The 23,876-nt window shown below is 53.6% G+C and overlaps 5 protein-coding genes and 1 long non-coding RNA gene across 12 annotated transcripts in view; 3 read left to right on the forward strand and 3 right to left on the reverse strand.

Annotated features, from left to right (window-relative positions):
• Positions 1 to 482: 482 nt before the first annotated feature.
• Positions 483 to 5,122, reverse strand: LOC148221715 (uncharacterized). Of its 2 annotated transcripts, none has more exons than XR_015807527.1 (3): positions 4,756 to 5,122; positions 3,845 to 4,030; positions 483 to 569 (listed from the first exon to the last, which is right to left on the reverse strand). It is a non-coding gene; the product is annotated as an uncharacterized LOC148221715 (long non-coding RNA). The 2 variants fall into 2 exon arrangements; XR_015807526.1 differs by having other exon boundaries at positions 3,845 to 4,033.
• Positions 5,123 to 7,152: 2,030 nt separating this feature from the next.
• On the forward strand, positions 7,153 to 9,269 carry LOC106854681 (cobalamin binding intrinsic factor-like). The gene is made up of 9 exons (XM_014878732.2): positions 7,153 to 7,323; positions 7,417 to 7,599; positions 7,701 to 7,844; positions 7,919 to 8,062; positions 8,141 to 8,316; positions 8,397 to 8,634; positions 8,744 to 8,885; positions 8,963 to 9,081; positions 9,154 to 9,269. Exons 1-9 carry the CDS (start codon positions 7,254 to 7,256, stop codon positions 9,213 to 9,215), a joined length of 1,278 nt encoding a protein of 425 aa, XP_014734218.2. The 5' UTR covers positions 7,153 to 7,253; the 3' UTR covers positions 9,216 to 9,269.
• Positions 9,270 to 9,984: 715 nt separating this feature from the next.
• Positions 9,985 to 12,205, forward strand: LOC106854637 (cobalamin binding intrinsic factor-like). The gene is made up of 10 exons (XM_088175737.1): positions 9,985 to 10,074; positions 10,183 to 10,255; positions 10,379 to 10,558; positions 10,688 to 10,840; positions 10,902 to 11,036; positions 11,122 to 11,288; positions 11,360 to 11,528; positions 11,678 to 11,822; positions 11,903 to 12,021; positions 12,105 to 12,205. The coding sequence occupies exons 1-10, from the start codon at positions 9,985 to 9,987 to the stop codon at positions 12,203 to 12,205; spliced, it is 1,332 nt and encodes a 443-aa protein (XP_088031863.1).
• Positions 12,206 to 15,680: 3,475 nt separating this feature from the next.
• Positions 15,681 to 18,458, reverse strand: FEN1 (flap structure-specific endonuclease 1). Of its 2 annotated transcripts, none has more exons than XM_088175520.1 (2): positions 18,397 to 18,458; positions 15,681 to 17,548 (listed from the first exon to the last, which is right to left on the reverse strand). In XM_088175520.1, the coding sequence occupies exon 2, from the start codon at positions 17,545 to 17,547 to the stop codon at positions 16,387 to 16,389; it is 1,161 nt and encodes a 386-aa protein (XP_088031646.1). In that variant the 5' UTR covers position 17,548; positions 18,397 to 18,458; the 3' UTR covers positions 15,681 to 16,386. The 2 variants fall into 2 exon arrangements, with proteins under 2 accessions (XP_088031646.1, XP_088031647.1); XM_088175521.1 differs by lacking the exon at positions 18,397 to 18,458 and adding an exon at positions 17,974 to 18,069.
• Positions 18,459 to 18,462: 4 nt separating this feature from the next.
• On the forward strand, positions 18,463 to 19,180 carry TMEM258 (transmembrane protein 258). The gene is made up of 3 exons (XM_014878770.2): positions 18,463 to 18,588; positions 18,665 to 18,774; positions 18,927 to 19,180. The coding sequence occupies exons 1-3, from the start codon at positions 18,463 to 18,465 to the stop codon at positions 19,051 to 19,053; spliced, it is 363 nt and encodes a 120-aa protein (XP_014734256.2). The 3' UTR covers positions 19,054 to 19,180.
• A 1,252-nt stretch (positions 19,181 to 20,432) lies between these two features.
• MYRF (myelin regulatory factor) overlaps positions 20,433 to 23,876 on the reverse strand; it is a 43,427-nt gene continuing 39,983 nt past the window's right edge. For all 5 annotated transcript variants that reach the window (XM_014878704.2, XM_088175519.1, XM_088175518.1 and 2 more), the window contains one exon: positions 20,433 to 23,791. In XM_014878704.2, coding sequence (XP_014734190.2) covers positions 23,705 to 23,791 — 87 coding nt within the window. In that variant the 3' untranslated portion in view covers positions 20,433 to 23,704. The remainder of the gene's footprint in view (positions 23,792 to 23,876) is intronic.

The raw sequence follows: 23,876 nt of genomic DNA on the forward strand, positions 1-23,876 counted from the left end.
GGGGCTGGCCAGGGCACAGACCTGGGGGAGGTTTGGGAGGAACTGGATGGAGCCATGGGGCTGTGCTCATGCCTGGCACCTTGTCAGGAATGTGGTGGCAGCCCCGGGAGGTGACAACTGGGCCACTGTCTGGGACTGATCCAGGCCAGGTCAGTTTTTCCCTGTGAGGGTTGGCCCCACACGCTGAGTTTAAGCAGGATCAGGGTGACAGATGCTGCATTTTGTGCTCCCTGAGAGTTTCTGTCTCCCCTAGAGATTTCCTGCCGGGATGTGACAGGGATCAGAACAAAACCCGCAGCTCCTGTGGGCATTGCTGGCCTTTGTCTCTCTGTTGTGCCATCAGCCTCTGGGAATTTGCTGCTGTCACTGCCACTGCCCCTGCCACTGCCACCCCACCTGGGGGCTGCATCCTCCTGGCAGCCCTGGCCAGCCCCACACACGAGCTCCAGTGGTGCCTCTGTGCCGTGGTGGGAGCATTTGCTGGGAATGTGCCTCATCCCTGGGAGAATCCTTCTGTTCCAGAGCAGCCAGAGAGAGATTTGGGCTTGTCAGTTTGATTGCAGAAATCCCTGAAAAGAAGAATAACAACGAGGTTTGTTAAAGCGGTGCTTTCAGACGCCACCTGTCAGTCTGTGCTTTGTGTTGGAGGTTGTTGTGTATTTGCACTGCAGGGAATGAATGTCCCCTTCCCAATTCAGCCCAGCAGATCCCAAAGGCTCTTACAGGAATATTGATCCTTTGCTTCCCTTTGTGATAACTTATTCTCCACCCTTCCCTGAGCCATTCCTTGATTTCTTCTGGAGAAAACCTCAGGGCAGAGGCAGTTGGCAAAGGAGCCCAGAGCTGTGTTTGGAGCTGCCCCAGCCTGGCACCATCCCCGTGCAACAGCCTGGGCAGATGGGATGAGATGGAGCAAAATCCCTTCAAGGAAGAGATTTTCTGCTGTGCAAACCAGGCATGGGACAGGCAGTGAGCTTTGGGAATCAGCTGATTTCCCCCAGGAATGATCACTCCCATCAGCATGAATGACAGCTGCCCACAGCTCAGGATTCACCCAGCCAAAATCAAGAACAAAGGTTGGTTGGAGTCTGAGAACTTGAAATAACTTTGAAAGAGAAGAAATCATCGTTTTCTTCTTCCTTCCTTTCTTTCAGACGCTGGAATTGCCTCTCTGGATGTGTGCTGAGCTCTTGCTGCAGGGCACTGTCAGGCTTTAATGGCTGTGACTTCGTGTTCTCCTCACTGGGAAACTGGAAATAATTGCTAATTAATTAATTGAATAAACGTTTTCTGAAACCTTTCCCCTTTGCTGGTAGATCTTCTCTTTCTGCCTTTGAATTTACAGCTGTTCCCTGCTGTCATTTGCCCTGCCTGAATTCCTTGCAGCTCCTAACTGGGAAACCTGGGGTAACTTAGAGGGGACAGAGGTGACATTTTTAGGGGTAATTGAGAGGGGACACAAGAATTGTTTGTGTAGGAAAACGTGAGGGAATATCAAGGGGACCGAGGTGGCATTTTTAAGGGAAAAGTTGAGGTGATGTTTAGGGGAGAGGATGCAAATTTTTAGGGTAGAAAAGAGTTAAGATAATATTGTACAGGAAGGAATAATTTGTGTAATCAAATAAAAAAATCTGTAATCTGTAGGGGACAGAATGTATATTTTGGAGTAAAAATTAAGTCCTCAGCAGTAGACAAGGAAAATTTTGAAGGCAAAACTTGACAAAATCTCAAGAGTTAAGAATGAACACCGAGGGAAAAATGGGGTGAAAAGTAGTGGCCATGTAGAGAAAATTTTGAGGATAAATCTTGACAAAAACTACATGATAGAAAGTAAATAATGAAGGAAAAATGAGGAGAACAGTAGTGGACAGGTAGGGGAATTTAGGGGGGCAAAACGCTAAATAATCTAAAGGTTGAGAATATTTTTAGGTAAAAATGAAGTAATAAGTTGTGGACAGTTAAAGAAAATTTGGGGAGTAAAACTTGGGAAGATCTGCAGGGCAGAGAATGAAAATAATGAGGTAGAAATGAAGTGATCAGTAATCAACATTAGGTAGAATTTAGGGGGCAAACCCTGAGGTAATTATGTAGGAACAAGAAGTGGTTTTTGGGCAAAAATCTGATTAAATTTGTAGAAGACAGAATGAACATTTTGAGGATAAAGAGACATAAACCCGTGCGGTTCTGGTTTTAAAACCTAGTTAGTAAATAGGGGACAAAATAGACATTTTGGTAAAAAAATCAGAGTTAATCTGTAAAGGAAACAATGGATATTTTGAGGTAAAGAGGAGGTAATCAGTATTGGGCAGGTAAGGAAAATTGAGGGGGTAAAATATGAGATTATCTCTAGGAGAGGGCAGGAACACCCTGAGGTAAATTAAGGAAATTGCTGTGGACAGGTGGGTAAATCTAGGGATAAAACTGAGGGAATCTCCACAGTAGAAAATGAATATTTTGAGGCAAAAATGAGGTACTCAGAGGTGGAGAGGTAGGGAAAATTTCCTGGGTAAAATCTGAGGTGATCTGTAGCAGAGAGAATGCACTTCATGGGGTAAACTGGGGTAATCAGTTATGGACAGGTAGGGAAATTATGGGGGAGGAAAAATTGAAAGCATCCGTGAAGTAAAGAATAAAAATACTGAGGTGGAAATGAGGAAATAGGGTAGGTAGGGAAAATTTTGGGAGTAAGGCTTGTGGTAATCTCCAGAGTAGAGAGAGAATGCTTTCTTGTAAAAAATTAAGAAATCAGAAGGGGACAGAGAGGGAAAATTTTGGGGGAGAATCTCAGGGAATCTCAAGGTGAGGGAATGGCTGTTCTGAGGTGAATTTGGGATTTGCTGTGTCCTCCTTCCTTGGCAGCAGCTGGCAGGGAAGGGAGGAGGCCTGGGGCAGGAGAAAGGCACTGTGGGCAAAGGAACCTCCCTGGCATCCCCAGGGCACCTGTGGGGCACAGAAGGGACACGCTGGGATCAGATGGAGGTGATGGGATTGTCCATGTAGATAATTCCATCCATTTGGCTGCTGAAATTTCCCAGCCCAGGGCTTTGGCTGACAGGGCAGCACAGAACTCCAGATTTGGAGTTCATCTTTGCTATTTTAGATGAATTACAGCTACAGCCCTGAACTCCCTGCTGAATTCCTGCTGGAATAATCTCACAGTGCCTCCTGGAGTGTGGATATTCCCATGCAGAGCCTGTTTAACACCAGCGGTGTCAGGAGCCAGCAGAGCTTCCAAAGAAGCTCAGTGGGATCAGGACAAGGACAGGTTTCTATTCCATAGAATTTGCTATTTATAACCCTCATCCCCCAGTCCCACCCATGTCCCTGGGGGGCACTTGACAGAGTTCCCTGGAATTCAGCAGATTCCACCCCTGAGCTCGGGCTCCAGTTGATATTTTTGGGCAGGAGAAGGCGCTGGCCAGACGCACTCCTGGCCGTGCTGAGGCAGCTCCTGTGCCCACATCCCTCCCTGCAGGAGCCGAGTTCATTCCAGAGCCTCAGGAGTGGCCTCTGGGAATTCTTTTTTCTGAGGAAAGAGATGCACATCCCTGACTTCAGGGCACCTGCAGTGTGACCCACCTGTGAAAGCTTCCCATCAGTTCTGTGGTTCCAGCTGGCTCCCTGAAAAACTCCCAACTTAATCCAGACAAAACTTCATCCACCTCTAACCTTTTATTTTAAGGCATCTTTTGCTTGGGATTTAATTTCTGCGAGGGAAAATCCCTTGGCTTTAACCCTGCTAATGGAGGATGTCCCCAGGCTGGGAGGGAAGGGATTTGGGGTGGCTGGGACATCCCTGGTGGCTGTCCCCTCGGCACACGGTGGGGACCCAGAGGAGCTTTACCTGTGTAAAATGAAGATGACATCCTGGTCCAGTGCATTCCCAGCAGGATTGGACACTCCTGGCCAAGGTGACCAGTCCATGGAAGTTGCACCTGTGACTCCAGGGGGGATTTTTCAATTGGATTCTTGCAGATTTAATTGGGCAGAAACTCCAGTTCGTTTTGACACCTCTTGTTTAAATGTCTCCCTGCTGGAAGAGGTCAATTAGGGGTCTTTACCAGATTGCCAGAGGCAGGGAAGACCAGCCAGCATTCCCTGAACTTCTCTCTCACTTCCATGTCCACCTGCAAGCAGTGGCCAAAGGCCAGGAGCCAGCCCAGGACAGGCTCAGAGATGAGGCTTCCAACCCAAAATATCCCGTGATGATTCCATGATCTCTCCCTGCATTAATTTTGCACCGTTCCTTCTCAAATTTAAATTCCCGAATTTAGATTATTTATTGAAGGATTAATTTTAAATTATTCCAGGAATATAAAGGGGAACATCAAACATACAAGAATCATTCCTACATCCATCAAATCATTATCATTTGGAAACCTATTCCCACATCTCTTTCCTTGTTTAGTTTTCCTGGAAATCAGTATGATCCCACAGTTTCTCAGAGCCATCAGCTGGGATTATTGGAAGGTTTGGTCTGTCAGAAATCCAGGGGAGTTTACAACACTTGTTCCTCTGCATCTTTATCCCTTACCCAGGTTTCCTCTAGAATGGTGTTGTGGGAGAACTTTGGAATTACTAGAAATGGATCAGATTTGCAGTTTTTCCCCACTGTTTTTCAAATGTTTTGAAATTCTTAGAATTACCCTCACATGTGCCCTAGAACACTGCTGAGAAATGATAAATCAGAGGAATATCGAGGAAAGAGAAAACCACATCCAGCAGCAGCCAAAACAATCTCATTGCTGTTCTTACCTGGTCTCCAGGTGCTGCTGCCAGAGCTCCCAACAGCCCTTGCCATTCCCGAACAGGAGCTGTGGAAGACATTCCTGCTCTCCACGAGGTGAGGAGGTACTTTTGGATATTCTTTGCTGTGGAATCAGACACAGCCTGTAAATGATCTTTGTGGTCCCTTCCAGGCCAAACCCCCCCATGATTCCATGGAATGATCAGCACCTATCCCAATTCCATTCCAGAAACATCCTCTCGCTAACCCAGAACTTTCCTTTTTCTGCACCACATCAGGGATGTGCTGCCGAGTGAGTGCCCTGGGCAGGGAATGCCTCAGCATTCCATGGGACACCTCAGCTTTCCCCGGGATGTCTCCGCATTCCCGGGATGCCGCTCCACGCCGATCTCGCCGTTCAGCGCCGTCCCGGGCTGCAGTGCCGGGCCCTGCCCACGGGGCGGCAGCACCGGGCGCGAGCAGCCCCGCCCGGTCCCGGTTTCCAGGTATCCCCGTGTCCCGGTTTCCAGGTGTCCCCGTGTCCCGGTTTCCAGGTGTCCCGGTATCCCGGTATCCAGGTGTCCAGGTATCCCCGTGTCCCCGTGTCCCGGTTTCCAGGTGTCCCCGTGTCCCGGTTTCCAGGTGTCCCCGTGTCCCGGTGTCCCGGTGTCCAGGTATCCCCGTGTCCCGGTGTCCCGGTGTCCAGGTGTCCCCGTGTCCCGGTATCCAGGTGTCCAGGTATCCCCGTGTCCAGGTGTCCCGGTGTCCCGGTGTCCAGGTGTCCCCATGTCCCGGCCCCGCTGCTCCCCGCACTTTCCGCCGTTGCCGCTCCCGGCTCCTCGCCTGAGCTCCTAAGGCTGCGGCGTTTCCCGGCCTCGGCCCCAGATAGAGAAATATATTTGTGTTTTCAAACCCTCTAGCTCCGTAATCAGAATTCCTTACAGTCTATATCTGTAACACAGCAGATACAGGGTTTTATTTCAGAATCAGATTTAAATGCATTAAAATTTCTCAGAATGTACAAAAATGGGAATATTTGCAGATCTCAGTATTTTACACACAAATCCCTCATGAATTTTCTGGCCTTTTGGGGCTATAACCTCCTCAGTCAGGTCCCCTCACCCCTCACTCACCTGGTCCCCCACCACACTGGGCTGTGCCAAGCGACATCATCACCCTCCAGACTCCTCCACCCTCTTTTTCCTCTCTGCCCAAAGAAGGCACAAAAGGAGTCCAAGTGCCCTCCCTGGCCAGCAGCTCGATGCTTCCACAAAGTCTTTTCCACATGGACATCCACCAAAAAATGGGGGAAAAGTCAAGGCAGGGCAGGGCAACCCTAAAAGGCTTCTGTCCCACAGGCCAGTGGCTGCCCCACGGCACAGGGAATGTCCCTGAGGATGATTCCTTGTCCTAGATTGTCCCATGGGACACTGCAAAGTGTCACTGCCCTGCTCAGTAACCACCAAACCACGTGTGTTATCCGCAGCATTACCATCCTGAATCCAAATCCAGCAAAGATTCCCCATCGCAGTTAAATCCAGCACAGCACCCAGCACACCCCCATCCCCTCTCACCTCGAGCTGGACACCTCCAGAAGGATTCTGTGAGGGACAGGGCCAAAACTCCTCCTACAATCCCAAAAATGAGCAGGCTCTGCCTTCTCATCACCTCTCAGCTGGAGGACCTTGTGACAGCAGGATAGGAAACCAGTTAGATGGGAATTTCTCTCCGTTATTCTGAGCTGCCTGTGCCTGACGCAGGTATTGTCCTTGAATTGCTTTCCCAGCAGGGTCCAGTGTGACCTTCTCCACAATTTTTCTTGGTACTGAAGCTAGATTATCAGGGCTGGATTTTCCTGGAAAAGTCCAAGCAAGATACAGCTGGAAAATGCCCAGCCAGCAATGGAGCTCCTCAGGCTTCCAGGACCTTGGGTGGAAGATTGAGGGGGTTCCTTCTGGGATGAGTCCCGTACAAGATCCCATTCATGGATACTGAAGTGGTCCAAGCAGTCCCCAGTGATCCCTGTCACAGTGCAAGCTGGCTTGTAGTGGCCAGTTAATTTGGCAATGTATGGGAGAAGCAGCCTGGCCTGATAGACAGGCCTCCAGGGAACAGAGATAGGACGGAACTGGAAACAGACAGGGATTTGACCCAGTAAGTCCCAACGTAAGCTGCAGGAACTATTGGTCAGAGAGCTGAGCAGCCTGAACCTTCAACCAATCACAAGTGCTTACCTGGGAACATTAAGAAAGGTATTTAAGGTGAAGTCAGAACAATAAAGGGCTTTTTGTCACACAGATCCTCAAGTGCTGTGTCTCTGTATCAGGCACAGTGCCAGTCAACGTTACAATCCCAAATGGAAAATCACCGCCCCTCCTCCCCCGCTGGACACACAGATAAAGGGTGGCTGTGGGAGGGCAGGTGACTGGAGAAGGACACTGGGAACAGCTAAAAGCAGAGAGGACGCCCAGAGAGCAGAATTCCCACAGGACTCTCCCACCCTGAGTGGTTCAGCTGACTCCAGGAGATGTTTGGCGTGGCTTTGGGCATCGGGGTCCTGCTGGCCCTGGTGGGCTGCGCAGCCACCGAGGGCTGTGGTGAGTGTCAGCCGCCCACGGAGAAGCAGGAGAGACCACAGATGGGACACAGGATGGGACACAGGACCCTGGTGACCTCTCCTCTCTTTCCAGTGGCCCCGCAGGACATGGTCTCCCAGCTGCTCCAGCGCTTGGAGGGATCTGTAAATTTTGAGGAGGCGGCAAATCCCAGTGTCCTGCTGGCCATGAACCTGGCTGGGGGGGACAGCGATGGTCCCACCCACAAGTGGCTGCTCCATGAGATCAAGGAGGAGGTGGTGAGGAGAGCCCAGAAAGGTAGGGAGGGAAAGAAGGAAAGGCAGCAGCTCCTGGGGGACCAGGTTTCCACCTGTTCTTGGGGTGCCCAGCCCAGCCCAGCTGCCCTCTTGTCCCCACAGGCATGACCTCAGGACAGGTGGCTCTGCACGTCCTCGCCCTCCTTTCCTCCTGCCAGGATCCCCAGCGTGTCCATGCCCTGGAGCAGACACTCGACCTGATCCACGTCCTGCAGCAGAAAACAGACGAGGAGATGGCCAAACTGGGTTTGTTGGGATCTGGGGGCCTGGGGGGTGTCACTGTCCCCACACCCTGTCATCTTACCACTCTTTGCTTTCAGAGGCCGAGGGGGTTCCCAAAACTACCCTGTACAGCGTGGGCCTGGACACCCTGGCCCTGTGCCTGGCGGAGGCAAGCGGCGCTCAAGGGCCATCGGTGGCCCTGGCCAAGCAGGTGCTGAGCCCTGAGAGCCACATCTCCGTGGGTAAGGAACCCCTCTGCTCCCACATTCCCACTCCTGGGGACTATCCCGAGCCTTGGTGGTGACTCCAGGATCCCACAGACACCCGGGCCATGGTGGCACTGGCGCTGAGCTGCGTCTACAACTACGTGGAGCTCCAGGATGTGCGGGAATTGCTCCAGGAGGCCCTTCGGACAGTGAGCAACAGCTTCCTGGATGAGCAGGAGAGGAGGAATGGCATGATCGGGAATATCTACAGCATGGGGCTGGCCCTGCAGGTAGGGGAGGTGCCAGGGGAGTGTGGCTTCATGGCCACCTGGTCCCATTCCCAGCTGTGTCATTCCCACCCTCTCCACAGGCGCTGGAGGCCACAAGGAAGTTTTACGCCCCACGGAACTGGGACTGCACCCAGGCCTTCTCTGTGGTGTATGCCCACGACTACCAGCAGCCCATGGCCATAGCCCAGGTGCTGCCAGCCCTGGTGGGTAGGTCCTACCTGGATGCAGCTGGCCTGGACTGCGCTGCCACCAAGGATATGTCCCCAAGCCGACAGTTGCCCCTGTCCCCAAAGCTGGGGACACACGGCATTCCCAGAGGTACGCTGATCCCACCTGGGGTCCCCCAGACTCTGCAGGGATGATATTCCCACCCTGTGCCTGCTGGGGGTGTGCCCAGTGCCCACCCTGCCGCTCTCTCCCTGCACAGCCTCCATCCAGGTGCATTACTCCATCACCAACACGCTCCAGGGAAAACACTTCCACTACTCCACCACAGTGACAGTCCCAAGTGGCTCCACTCTGCTCCAGGTGATGGAGGTGGCAGCAGAGGAGAATCCCCAAGACTTTAGGTGAGAGCCAGGGTGGCTTTGAGGATGGGATTTGGCATTTCCCCACCCAGGCCTGAGCCCCCTCAACTCTCCCACAGTTTCCAGACAGAGCAGACATCCTGGGGTCCCTTTGTGACCTCCATCCACGGGCTGGCTGGCAGCGAGGATGACAGGACCTACTGGCAGTTCCTCAGTGCTGGGAATGCTCTGGAAGAAGGTGAGAGAGAGGCCCAGGGATGGGGGTAGGGGGGATCTCCATGTCCCAGCCTCACTCATCCCTCTGCCACAGGGGTCGGAACCTACAAACCACACAACGACGAGCACATCCAGGCTGTCTTCAGCACCTACTGAAACCATCAAGATACCCTGGACACCACCATGGAGCAATAAAGTGCCATTCCAGCATGTCCCTCTGTGTGTGTGTGTCCCTGGGAGGAAACACAGCTCACATCCCTTTTGTCTTCCTGCTTAACTCCATGAGCTCAGCTCCTCTCCTTCTCTTCCCCAGCACCACACACAAGCTCAGCCTCACCCAAACTCCATGGAGCCAACTCCCCCCTGCACATCAACAAAGCCTTTCCTCAGGAGCCATGGGCTTCTTCCTGTGGTCACATTCCTGTGCTTCACTTCAACCTATCCTGATCCCCACACAAACTCTCATGGCATTAATCAGATGCAATTACCTCCCTTTGATTCTTACTACACCAATTAGCATCAGCCTCAGGCCACCAGTTGCATTTCCCCCCCGGAAATCCACAGGGGGTGGCCTGCAGGGGTTGCAGCTGATTCCAATCCCAATTCAGTGACTCCATCCCTGGCCAGGAGTCACCAGCACCTCCCAGTTGGGTCCCAACTGCTCTCCAGCCAGCCCCATTCCCTACTCCCACTGGGCCTTGCCCAGCCAGACCTTCAGCCTGCACCTGCTCCCAGCTGGACTCTTCCCACCCAAACCATTCTATGATTCCACAGACACCGTCTCCAGGAGGAGCTGGGAGGGATGGGGATCCAAACTCTTCCTAACAGCTCAAAATCAGCATCCATCACCTTCCATCATATCCAGTGCTCGTGATCTTATCCCAGACATCAAATTAGTCAGACAGGAGCCACCCATCCTCAGCCCATGGTGACGGTGCCACCCTTCAGGTCCTTCCGTGACCACACAGATAAACTGGCACAATGTGGCTACACCACAGCAGGAGTGGACAGGCAGGTGACCTCAGGATGGCACCAGGAGCAGATAAAAGCAGGAGGCACAGCTGGAGAGATGAGTGCCCGTGGAACTCTGCTGCCTGGAGTGGATCAGCTCTCCTGAGGACAGAGGATGCCCGGCATGGCTTACAGCATCGGGGTCCTGCTGGCCCTGGCAGGTGCCATGGTCACGCAGGGCTGTGGTGAGTATCACTCCTCCTGCAGTGGCAGCACAGACAGACCGGTGACACTGCAGGGGGACGAGTGGATGATGCACAGGGCTCCTGCTGACCTGCCCTCGGTGGCTGACGGGTGCCAGGCTGCAGTCGCCCACCACCACCTGATCCAGGAGCTGCTGCACCGCATGGAGAAATCCGTCGAGTTTGACAAACCACCGAACCCCAGCATCCTGCTGGCCATGAACCTGGCTGGAGCCACCCACGGCCACGTTCACAGCTGGCTGCTCCAGCAGATAAAGAAGGACGCAGTGGAGAGAGCCCAAACAGGTGGGGAAGGGACACAGGGTAGGGGAGAGGGTGTACATGATCCCAGCAGACCCTGTACTGCAGGCTCGGCACCGCCAGCTCTTGGGATGCCGCGCCCAATCCCACCACTCTGTCCTCTTGTCCCCACAGACATGACCTCGGGACAGGTGGCTCTGTATGTCCTTGCCCTCCTCTCCTCCTGCCAGGACCCCTGGCGTGTTCATGCCATGGGGAAGACCGTCAACCTGATCCCCATCCTGAAGCAGAAAATGAATGAGGAGATCAGCAGAAACGGTACACAGGGACATGAGGGAAGGACTGGGGGATGTCACCCTTGCTGCACCCCGTCAGCTCACCCCTCTTTGCCTTGCAGTGATCACCTGGTACAACGAGAGCCTGGACATCCTGGCCCTTTGCCTGGCGAAGGAATATGACATCCAAGATGCAGTCAAGGCTGTGGCTGAGAAGCTGCTGAAGTCTAGGAGTTGCCTCTGTGTGGGTAAGGGAACCCTCCAGCCCCCCTGTGTCCCCTCTGCTCCCAGAGGTGTCTCTGGGTTGCTGGCAGTGACACCGGGATCCCACAGACACCCAAGCCATGGCGGTACTGGCGCTGGTGTGCGCCTACAACCACACAGACAAGCAGGATCTGATCCATGATGCACTAAAGGTGGTGACCAACGATTTCCTGGATGAGCAAGAGAGGAGGAATGGCATGATTGGGAATATCTACAGCATGGGGCTCGCCCTGCAGGTATGGAGAGGGGCTGTGGGGTCACAGTTCCTCTCCCAGGCTGCTTGTGCCACCTTCCACCTCCTCCGCAGGCTCTGGAGACCTCGAGTGAGTTTTACGCCCCTCGGAAGTGGGACCGTGCCCAGGCCTTCAGCGTGGTCTACAACCACGACTACCAGCAGCCCATGGCCATAGCCCAGGTGCTGCCTCCCCTCGTGGGCAAGTCGTACCTGAACGCAGGTAGGTGGGGCTGTGCTGCCATCAACGGAATGGCCCCGAGCCAACCGCTGCCCCTGTCACCAATGCCGGGGACAATCGGGGTTCCAACCTGGAGCCAGCCCCGTGGGTATGACACTCCTGCCCTGTGCCAGGTGGGCTGTGCCAGGTGCCCACCCTGCTCCCCTCCCCGCCCACAGATGCCATCACGGTGCAGTTCTCCATAACCAACACGCTGAAGAATTACTTCCACTACTCCACCTCGGTGTGTGTCCCAGGTAACTCCACGCTGCTCCGGGTGATGGAGGTGGCAAGGAATGAGAAACCTGACGTCTTTTGGTGAGAAACAGAGGCTGGGAGAGAAGGGGAAGGGCTTCCATCTGCCCAGCCAGCTCTGAGCCCACTTCCTTTGCTGGCAGCTTCAAGATAAAGAAGGAAAAACTGGGTCCCTTTGTGACCTCCATCCACGGGCTGGATGGCAACAAAACAGAAGGGACCTACTGGCAGTTCTTCAGCTGCTGGAGTCCCCTCCAGGAAGGTGGGCACTTGGAGGGGTGTAGGGCACGAGGGGCTTTACTTGGGGGTCTCCATGTCCCATTCTCACTCATCCCTCTGCCACAGGGGTCGGAACCTACAAGCCTAAAAACTGGGAGCACATCCAGGCCATCTTCAGCATCTGCCGAAGGCACCAAGAAACCCTGGACACCACCATGGAGCAATAAAGTGCCATTCCAGCATGTCCCTCTGTGTGTGTGTGTCCCTGGGAGGAAACACAGCTCACATCCCTTTTGTCTTCCTGCTTAACTCCATGAGCTCAGCTCCTCTCCTTCTCTTCCCCAGCACCACACACAAGCTCAGCTTCACCCAAACTCCATGGAGCCAACTCCTCCCTGCACATCAACAAAGCCTTTCCTCAGGAGCCATGGGCTTCTTCCTGTGGTCACATTCCTGTGCTTCACTTCAACCTATCCTGATCCCCACACAAACTCTCATGGCATTAATCAGATGCAATTACCTCCCTTTGATTCTTACTACACCAATTAGCATCAGCCTCAGGCCACCAGTTGCATTTCCCCCCCGGAAATCCACAGGGGGTGGCCTGCAGGGGTTGCAGCTGATTCCAATCCCAATTCAGTGACTCCATCCCTGGCCAGGAGTCACCAGCACCTCCCAGTTGGGTCCCAACTGCTCTCCAGCCAGCCCCATTCCCTACTCCCACTGGGCCTTGCCCAGCCAGACCTTCAGCCTGCACCTGCTCCCAGCTGGACTCTTCCCACCCAAACCATTCTATGATTCCACAGACACCGTCTCCAGGAGGAGCTGGGAAGGATGGGGATCCAAACTCTTCCTAACAGCTCAAAATCAGCATCCATCACTTTCCATCATCTCCAGTGCTCGTTGTCTTATCCCAGACATCAAACCATTCAGACAGGAGCCACCCATCCTCAGCCCATGGTGATGTGGTCCTTCTGTGACCACATAGATAGGCTGGCACCATGTGGCAGTGCCACTGCTAGTGTAGATATCAGGTGCTCCAATGGAGATGACATTCTTGCCCTGTGCCAAATGAGATGTCCTGGGTACCCAGTCTGTCCCTCTGTCCCCTGCTAAATTCCATCTTGAGGCAGTTCTCCATCACCAACATGCTCCACGGAAAACACTTCTGCTGCTCTGCCTCAGTGGTTTCCTTCTTTGCTTTTAGTAGGATTCACAGGGTTCATTTTCTTCACATTGTGTGGCACAGCCAGGCGTTTGGATTCAGGATGGGAATGCTGTGGATAATACAGAGGTAGTTTGATGGTTGGTGAGAAGAACTTTTCTTCCTCCAGCACTCTGCAGTGTCCCATGGGACAATCCATGTCCCTGGCATTGTCAGCCAGGAGCTGAGACCATCATCCTCCTCCTCATCACTGTGTCCTACTTGGCTGAGAATCTTTCCATCTGTTCTGCCCCAGAGGGCCACCAGTGCCCACATGGAGCCCCTCAGCCTTGGGGTGCGGCGGGGCTGTGACGTCACACAGGTGTCCCACCCGCAGCACTGTGACATCAGCACGGTGTCTCTGCAGGACATGTGCCACCACCCCCTGGCTCCCAGTGCGGCCACCATGGGACATGGATGAAGCCATGAGTTTCCTGCTCCCCACGCTTGTCCTGCTGGTGGCCACTACGGCCGTCCTGCTGGCCACCTGCATTTGGAAGGTGCGGAAGCGCCTCGGGAGCCGGGCCAGGAGATCCCGGCGCGGGCGAGCGGCCCCGGGGGCTCCGGGTTCACCCCCGGCTGAGGAGAGCCCTCCCCAGGGCCCGGCTGCCCCCGGGAGCCCCCTGTACATCCCCTGCGGCTGCGGCCCCGGCTGCACCCCCTGTGCCACGGCGGCCCAGGAGCTGCAGGACCTGGTGACGCCGCTGTGGCCCGGGGTGTCCTTCCCGCGGGACTCGGAGATGTGGCAGCTGTCGTGGGAGGACCTGGAGCAGCTGCTGGAGCGAGGCCACCTGCCCTGCTGCGCCTCCTCCAGCTCCTCTGGGAGCCCCCAGGGCCGCTCCAGGAGCTGGAGCCAGACAAGACCCCTGATCCGTCGGAAAACATCTGCCACTGGAAAAGCCTCCGTCCTCCGCAGAACCTGGTTGAGATCCTCCACTCTTCCAAGAATGTCCATTCCTCGGAAAGGCTCCCCCCTTCCCATTGAGACCTTCTGTGACCTGTGCTGTGCTCTAACTGGAACCTGGCCTGTTCCTGCCAAGCAGGAAGTGTCCTGGAGCCGCCGGTGCCCAATCCACGGCTCCCAGGATCCCGTGGCAGAACCATCAGGACAGACTCTCCGCACGCTGCTGGACAAGAGACTCCGGCGGCAAAGGCGGCTGATCCCATGTTCAGGATGCTCCCCGGAGCTGGCTGGGAAGGACAAGGACAAGGAAGATTTCCACACCGGGGATATTTCTAGCCAAGACCTCCATCCCTGCCAGAGCCTCCATGAGATCTGCTGGACTCCAGATGGAGAAGCCCACACGGACATTTCTTCCTGCTGCCTCAGAGCCGTGGCTAGGCACAGAACTCACCAGATACCCACGGCCAGCAAAAGCCTGGAAATACAAGTGGGAGCCCAAGCCGTTCCAGCAAGGCATTCCCAGCAGCAAGTGTCCCTGAGCCGCTGGTGCCCAGTGCACGGCTCCCAGGACACTGGAGCAGCGGCACCGGAGAAAACGCTGCGGGCAGTGCTGGGCAGGAGGCTCCAGCGGGAACGGCAACACCTCCTTTTCAAGGGAGCTCTCGGGAGGTGGCTGGCACGGCTCAGGGCGCAGCTCGTGGCAGCAGCTGACACATTCTGAAGCGTTCTTCGTGCTGCATAAATTTGGGGTTTCCCCAAAAACTGTCTGAGAGCTCCCACTGTTCTGCTTTCCACTGGGACAGGGCTCCTTTCTGCCCAGGAGCTGGGTTGGGATTCAGGATGGGAATGCTGTGGGTAACACATGGTCCAGCTAGCTGGAAAACTGGGATGAAGAAGTTGAAAATTCATTTAATTAGAACTAAGAGGTGGAAAAGCCCCGAATCTCCCATGCCCTCTTTGATTGGCTCTGCTGGGTTTCTAGCTTCCCACAGCACTTGCTTCTGGGATAAAGAGTGGAACTGGAATCCATCTGTAATAATATCAGTATCAGAAGCAGTGGGAATCTTTGGAATAAGAAATGGAGGAAAAATGGAGTGAAATACCACAAAGCACCAGGTAGGGAAAGAGTGGTGGAAAAGCAGCTGGTAAATTTCCAGACTTATTTCCAGATATTATTATTTTAAAATAATTTTTTATCCCTCCACCACAAAACCATACCTGTACCTATGAAGATATCTGGATATAAAAGAGGAACACTTAATTTAAGAACTTCTGGGGGAAAAAAAATTATGGATTGAAACACGTAAGAGAATCCACACCAAGGAAATATAAATCCCAATTTTAGCAAGATTAATGGATAATAAATATTAAATATAATTTCCCCACAAAACAAGCTAGCTTATTTTCCAAACTGGCAAAGAGCAGACTCATAGATTTTGGATGTCTATGAAGCATCCAAAGAGCTCAAAATTGGAATTCTTTGTGTTCCAGACTGCATTTGGTTTGTTGGGTGCTATGGAATTCCCTCTAAAGCTGGGATTTTCATTTAAAACTACGGTTTAAGCCACTTCTCTGGAGAAAGAGAAACAGAGTCTTTGTGTTCAAATTTTATTCTGAAAACAAAACCCATCCTGTGGCTCTGACAAGCAAAAAACCTATAGAAAATACAGAATAAAATAAAAAGTTTTCATTCCCATCCTGGGAATGTAAGAGTGTACAACACGGAAAAATGCCTCTGGAATTCAGGGACTGAAGAGGCTGCAGTTCTAGGCTTATGGATATTTTTCTTTTCAAGCATTTCTAAGCAAATTTCAGGCCGGGACAGCTGCAGTCTGGGCTCAGCTTTCCTTGCATTATGCATTAAAAGCGGGCCAGGATATTGCTGGAATTGAGAACACAACTAGGTTTTGAATAAGGAGTGACCACAAAAAGGGAAGGAAAAACCTTCCTGAACTCTCTTGGGTTAAAGGGAGAATTTTACCTCATTACTTGAAGCCTCCTTCCCAATTCCAGCTTGCCTTCTACTCCTACCTTTCTAGTTTCTGCTTGCATCTACCTCTTCTGGGATGGATGGGATGAGGCTGAAATCTAACTTGTCCTGAGTCTGCTCTGCAGCTGTTCAGCTTTGGAATTCTGAAATCTGGGAGTGTTTGTGCCCAGAAGCTGCTCCACTCTGCTGCCCTCATCCCTTCCTTCCCAGCACTAGCACGCAGCACTGACACACAACTGCCATTAGGCTAAAATTCCTCATTAAGCCCCCCAAAACCCCAATCCCAGAGGTCTGCGGGCACCCAATCAGGTTATTTTGCCTTTTTAGTCTTTGTGGCCGCGTTGCCGTTGGGCTTGGAGTTGGTCTTGGCTTTCTTCTTGGCCGATCCCTTGGGCTCCGGCTCCTTGCGCTTGGCCGAGGTGATGGACCCGGTGACCTTGAAGAAGTCGTCGAGCCGGCCCTGGGTGCTTCCCTGGCGGCTCTTGCTCAGCCTCCTGACGCCGTTGCGGATGCGCTCCTCGTTGAACTGCTTCTCCCCACACATGAACTGCACCAGCTGCTCCTCGTCGGGCTCGCTCCACTTCAGCTCCACGGCGTCGGGATCGATCACGTCGGGCTCCAGGAAGAGCTTCTGGGCCTCCTTGTGCAGCCAGTTCTCGGGCAGGGGGTACTTCTTGGTGTCCAGCTGCTGCACGATCCTCTCGATGGATTTGTGCTCCCGGATGAGCTCCACGGCGCGCTTCGGCCCGATGCCGCGGATGCTGCCGCAGTAGTCGCAGCCCAGCAGGATGCACAGGTCCACAAACTGCTCCCAGGTCAGCTGCAGATCCTGCAGGATCCGGTTCAGGTGGAACTCCTGGATGGGCAGCTTCTTGGTCTCGCTGGCCGTGAGGTGCCGCATCAGCACGGGGCTGCCGAAGGTGAGGCAATCCATGTCCTCCGTGGCGGCGGCGTACACCTTCCCGGCCTTCACCAGGGTGGCACAGCTGGCCTCCGCCTCTCCGGGTGCCTCCACGTAGGGAATTCCCATCAGTGTCAGCAGCTTCTTGCACTCCTGCGTGTGCTGTGGGGTCACCTTGACCAGCCTCTTGCTGTACTTCTCGATGTTCTCCTCCTCCCCGGCCTCCTGCGCTTCCTGCAGGTGCTTCTCCGCCTCGGCCCGGCGCTCCGTGCGCTTGGCCAGCTCCCCGGATTTCAGCTGCGGGGGCTTCCCGTCGAACACGTACACCGGCTTGATGCCGTTCTCCACCATGCGGATGGTGCGGTAGAACATTCCCATGAGGTGGCTGGTGGTCTCCCCGTCCTCATTCTGGAGCACGTCAGCTCCCTGCCGCACGGCGATCAGGAACTGGTAGATGCTCATGGAGGCGTCGATGGCCACTTTCCGGCCGAAGTAGGACTTGATGTCGTTCTCCCGGATGGCCCCGGGAGCCACGTCGGCGATAAGCTTGGCCAAGCCATGGATTCCCATCCTGGGAGGGAAAATGAGGATGTTGAGAGCAGGCTCTGAAGCAAAAAGAGCAGTGCTTCCTCTACAAACCATCACTCCAAGGGCTGTGTCCTCTACTGGCAGCCTTTATCCCGAATCCTGCCTCAGGCCACCCTTATCCCTCACCACGCCCCTTCGGTCCATCATTACTCCCCTTCCCATCTGCCCCTCCCATCCCAATCCTCCTCCCCAGAATTCCATTATCTCCACCATTACAACCATCCAGACCCCATCACCTCCCCATTCTCATCTTCTTATTTCTCAGCTCCCCAGGCCTGCCATCAACCCCTCTTCCCTCCCCCTCAGATCCCCCGTTTCCCCTCAGCCACCACTACCCCCTCAGGGCCCTCGTTCTCTTTAAACCACCATTACCCCCGGAGACCCCCGTTCTCCCTCAACCGCCATTACCGCCTCACAGCCCCCGTCTCCCCTGAGCCGCCATTAATGTCTCAGAGCCTCCGTTTCCCCTCAGACCCCCGTTCTCCCTCAGCCGCCATTACCGCCTCACAGCCCCCGTCTCCCCTGAGCCGCCATTAATGTCTCAGAGCCTCCGTTTCCCCTCAGACCCCCGTTCTCCCTCAGCCGCCATTACCGCCTCACAGCCCCCGTCTCCCCTGAGCCGCCATTAATGTCTCAGAGCCTCCGTTTCCCCTCAGACCCCCGTTCTCCCTCAGCCGCCATTACCGCCTCACAGCCCCCGTCTCCCCTGAGCCGCCATTAATGTCTCAGAGCCTCCGTTTCCCCTCAGACCCCCGCTCTCCCTCAGCCGCCATTACCGCCTCACAGCCCCCGTTTCCCCTCAGACCCCCGTTCTCCCTCAGCCGCCATTACCCGGCCGCTCGCGCGCCGCCGCTCCCGCGCTCCGCCGCCGAGCCCGCCGGGAGCCGCCGCCAGCCAATGGGGAAGCGGCTCGCGCTCGCCACGCCTCGTTCCCGCCCTCACTTCCACTTCCGGCGGCCGAAGGGGGCGGACGTGCGGCGGCGGCAGCGGAGCCGACGTGTCGCAGCAGGAACCGGCGACATGGTGAGTGTTGGCATGGGGGGACCGGGGGATGTCACAGGCGGCCCAGCCCCGCTGAACACCCTCTGTGTCTCCTCAGGAGCTGGAGGCGATGAGCAGATACACGAGCCCGGTGAACCCGGCCGTGTTCCCGCACCTCACCGTGGTGCTGCTGGCCATCGGCATGTTCTTCACCGCCTGGTTCTTCGTGTATCCCCGCGGCTGAGCGGGCGGGGGGTGCCGTCTCCTCGCTGTACCTCCCAATCCCGGATTATCGCCCTAATTCCCGGGCTCAGGGGAGCGGGTGGGGGGCCCCTGGCCTTGCTGTGTCTCTGTTATCACCTTAACTCCCGGCCTGGCAGCTATGAGGTGACATCGACCAAGTACACCCGGGACATCTACAAGGAGCTGCTGATCTCGCTGGTGGCCTCGCTCTTCATGGGCTTCGGCGTCCTCTTCCTTCTGCTCTGGGTCGGGATCTACGTCTGAACGCCTCGGATGGGGGACTCGGGGAAGCTCTTTTTATATTTCTTTTATATTTCAAGGAGAAAATAGGTATGGTCTGCGACAGGCAGTGACCCGCAGGTGAATAAAAGTGGCTCTGTGTGACACACCAGCCTGGGGACTGCTGGTTTGTCTCTTCTTTTCTTTTTTTTTTTTTAACCTGGCTTTTCCAAAAGGCTTGTATAGAACTACGGGAAGTCTAAGGCTGGAAAAGCCCTCTAGGATCACCCAGTCCATCCACTCTCCAGCATTGCCAAGGCCACCACTAACCCGTGTCCCCAAGTGCCACAGCCACACAGCTTTTAAATCCCTCCAGGGATGGGGACTCCACCTCTGGAGCCTGTTCCAGTGCTCTAAAACCCTTTCCACGAAGGCATTTTTCCTAAAGCCCAACCTAAACCTCCCCTGGTGCAGCCTGAGGCTGTTTCCTCTTGTCCTGCCCTTTCCCTGGGAGCAGAGACCAATCCTACCTGGCTCCACTCTCCTGTCACAGAGTTGTCGAGAGTGAAAAGGTTCCCCCCGAGCCTCCTTTTCTTCATACTGAAGAAGTATTAATTTCTTAATTCTTCATTTTATTCATACAAAATCCAGGTGTTTTGGGATATGCCAGGTGTTACCCCAGATTTCTGTGCCGTGTGTGTTCACCGGTGTTCCAGTGCCACCTTGTGTCGTGGCTCTGCAAAATAAATCCTGAATCTGCTTTTAATCCCTCTGCCTTCTTTGCCATCGCATCCCCTCAACGTTTTTTTGGGAATGCTGTGCCTGTTCTTATCCCTAACTAGGAATTTTGTGGTTTTGGATGTGCCCTTCATTAACTCCTGAATTAACTGCCTGGCCTAGAAACAAGGAAACGATTTATGTGTCTTCAAGAGGCAGACTGGAATTTTAGCCCAGCTTTCAAACCATTCCACTTCCAAATCACACATTCAAGCCCAAGTTTCCTATTTGGGAAGATTTCCTTCTGTGGACTTTTGGATCTTTCTGGATTTGAGCCTGCCCTCTGATGTGAGCAATGAGAGGTCAGAGGCAGATTTTCCTTTCTTTTTCCTTCCTTTTTCCTTTTTTTTTCTTCCTCCTTTTCTTTGTCCTTCTGCTTTCTCCTTCCTTTTCCCATTGTCCATTTAACCTTTCTTGTCTCTCTTATTTTCTTCATTTTTCTCCTTCCTTCATTTTCCCTTCCTAATTTCTTTCCCCTTCTTCTTCCTTTCTTTCTCCTTTTTATCCCCATTCCAAAGAACCATAACTGGGCATATCCACAAACTTCCACTGACTAAAGACTTGGAATTTCCTCCATCCATGGGCAGTTTTACAGCCATTCACCTGAGTTACTCCCTAGGATGGGAGGAAAACACCAGGAGCCATCCTTGGATACAAAGCAGTATTTATATATTTTATTCATATGGGCACATTTACCTCCAGCATAAAACAAAGTCTAAATAAGCAAAACAAAACAAACAAACAAAAAAATCCGGCGACTCAGCCCTCAAATTCAGCAAAATATAAATATAAATCAGGAAGAAAAGAGGGAAACCACGCTTGTTCCCCACAAATAAAAACCAGAAATCAATAATAACCTGCTACAAATGCAACTCTACGAACTGGCTGGCAAAATACAGTGATTAAAGCTGTGGCAGCAACATTTAAACCAACAAAATTAGTGCTTTACGTGGTGGTTTTTTTCCTTAATTCTTCCAGTGGTGCCATAGTCTCTATTTACAGGCTTTAAGCTCCAACAGTAGGACAGAAGAGTTGGGAATTTGCTTTTGAAACAACTCCCAAACAGCCTCGTTCTGCATCCTTTTGTCTTCCTTCCTGCCAGGAATGTCTCTTTGCCGCTGGATAAGGGAGGGATTTCCCCAAGCTGGAGAGGTCGGCTCAGAATTCCCTCGGAATTCCCTCCGTCCCACGCAGGGAAAGGCCTGATTGTGAACTCTCTTGGTACTGATTGGGGACAGGGAAGGGGCAGAGATGTGTTTTGGGGGGGAAATCCATGCAGACAGCTGTTTCCACGGGTCTGGAAGCAATTCCATGACTCCTTCATTTTATAATTCTGAACCCCTTTGGAGCTCGGTGCTGCCTTGCTGGGAAGCGGCCGATGGATGATTTTTATCATGGAATCCTGGAATGGTTTGGGTGAGAAGGGACCTTAAAGCCCATTTGGTCCCACTCTTGCCATGGGCAGGGACATCTTCCACTAGTCCAGGCAGCTCCAAACCCATCCAACCTGTCCTGGAACACTTCAGGGATGGAACATCCAAAACTTCTCCGGGCAACCTGTGCCACTTTAAGACATAAGGTACTATTGACACTCAAACCTTCATCCTGAATCCCTGTCCTCTCCTGATGCCAAGGATTGCTGCCAGCTCCATGTGGGTAGGGCTGGCTTTGGCACTCCAGGAATTGCCACATCCCAGTTAAACCACCCAGGCACCATTTCTGAGGCAGCATTTGGGAATATATGTGGGAAAACACTGCTCCCTGGGGCTGTTCCATACGGAAAAAGGCACTACAGATGTTTCCAAGCCCTCAGGCACTTGGTTTGTTTGGGATCTCCCTAAATCCCATGGCTGAGCATCCTGGGGACACCTGAGAGATCCCAACTCCTCCTGGGCCACCACTGATTGATTCCTTCCCTCTGGAGTGGGGTGGGATGTACTGGGGTGTCTTGGCTGACGGGGGAGTGATTGCAGGTTCTGGTCTCCCCAACATTCCCTGTTTCCTCTTCCAGGGGCTTTTATCCCAGCTTGGTATCACTCACCTGAGGAAGGATGTGCCAGCCTGGGCCACTGATTGCCAAGGGGACAATAAACCTGCCAAGGAAGTCACTTCCCAGTTTAAAACGAGGAAAAACCACTCAGGGCAGGTGGAGGGAAGAGCACTCAGCTACATCCAGGTGTTTCCTTCCCAATTTCAGGGAAAAACAGAGACTCCCATGCTTGTGCAGAGGTATTCCCAAGCCTTGGGGCATCCTGTTGTCCCACCAAGCTTCCAAAACTTTTGGGAAGTTTTTGGAAGGGTTTTCGAACTGCTTAGCTGCTCAGAATTCCCTGCTTGCCCACTATTCCCTGCTTCCCAGCATTCAGTGGATTTTAATAACTATAACTCAGCGTTTCCAGGCCTTGAAACCTCCCTACAAACAGTTTTTGGGGGCAGATGCCAAATCCAAGTGACATCACCAGGAATTTTAGGGCTGCTTTGTTGGGATAAGCTCAGGAGGAGGATGACGGGGGATGACAAAAGCAGATGTGCCCAGGAACCATCGCTTTACCTGGATAAAACCCATCTTTGTTTTTCCAGAGTAGCTTCAGAGTGTCTTTAGGATCAGCATGTGGCATTCCCCCCTGACTTGTTTCCTCAGGGAAATCCATCTTGGAATAACCTGGAGGTGGCTGAGCCTCCAGGAATGCAGACAACTCCTTTGTAGACGGGGAGGAGGAAGCACAGGGAGCCACTTGGCTTTCCCATAGGACACACGTGGTTCAATGGGGTCGGAAGGAAATTCCCGGGTTTTTTTTACGGCTTAAACCCCATAAGAATTCAGTAGTTTAGCAAGTTAAGTTCTTGTAACAGTAAAATATCCCAAATCCCCCCAGCACAACTCTGTGAGGGCAGCTGCTGCCATCCCAGCTTTTGGGAGAACACCACCCCTCTCCCGAGGCAGAGATCCTGCCTGGACACGGATCCTGGTGTTCCCAGGGACTCAGCCTTGCTCTGCAGGGCTTTGCCAGTGCTGCACATCTGGGCAGAGGTTGGCATTGGCTCCAGAGCTGACCAGGCAGCTCCGCACACGCCGCTTCCAAGTGGAGATAAATGGATCCCACCACACTTGATGTGGGTAAGTCCCGGTCATTTGTCACCCCCTGCCTTGAGGACGAGTGTCCCCAGCTGTGGCATGGCCTCAGCAGCAGCTTGAGTGGGGGTTTTATCCATCCTGGATGTCCCACATGGATATGGGATTTAAGAGCACAAAGAAGAGGGGGGGATGATGTCGAAGCTGCTCCTTTTCCGGTTGTTCCTAGAGGAACGTGTCCATTGGCAGGTCCGGGAGTCTCTGGGAAGTCTGTGGGAAGTGGCCCTGGGCCAAGCAGAAGGAACAGCAACTCCAGTGTATGACTTCCAGTAGGTCCAGGCACAGCCATCCTTTCCAGGCCAAACTCCAGCATTTGGCTCTTGGAAAGGGCTCCAGTGTTGAAGCAATTCCAGTGTTGTGAAGAACTGATGTGGAACATCTGGGAGCACCAGGATGGGGCTCCTGTCCATGGAAGGAGCATCCCTCTGCGACATGGCAGAGCTGTCCATGCTCAGTCTGGTGTCATGCTTCCAAATACAGTGTTGGAAGGGGAGGGGGAAGTGACGGAGGACACAAACACCCCCATTAGGGAAGGAGAGGGATGTGGGATGCTGGGAATTGGTGCGAGGTCCCCCCCAGGAGCCACCACAGGTCTAGTGGTGGCCTTTAGGTCCTGTGTGTGCTGAGCTTCAGTGTCTCCAGCCATCACCATTCCAGCTCCAGAGCTGCCGCAGGACACGGGGATGAGGTGGGGCTGGGGGCCAGCGGAGCAGGGAATTCGGGAGGCTCCCAGTGGCACCAGTTCCCCTCCTGTCTCTGAGCAGAGGGCACTGGTGCTGCTGGGACTCACTCACAGAGCCAGTAGAACTGGAAGTAATAGTCAGTGAAGAGGTGTCCCAGCTGCTCCAGGGAAGTGCTGCAGTCTGCTCGGCCCTGGGAACGGGAAAAGCAGCTTAGAGAGGGCAGAATTCAGCCTGGATTATGAGCTGGAGCAGGGACAGATCATCCTCCTACCACC

Source organism: Sturnus vulgaris, chromosome 18, assembly GCF_052056855.1.
Source record: "Sturnus vulgaris isolate bStuVul1 chromosome 18, bStuVul1.hap1, whole genome shotgun sequence".
NCBI lineage: Eukaryota > Metazoa > Chordata > Aves > Passeriformes > Sturnidae > Sturnus > Sturnus vulgaris.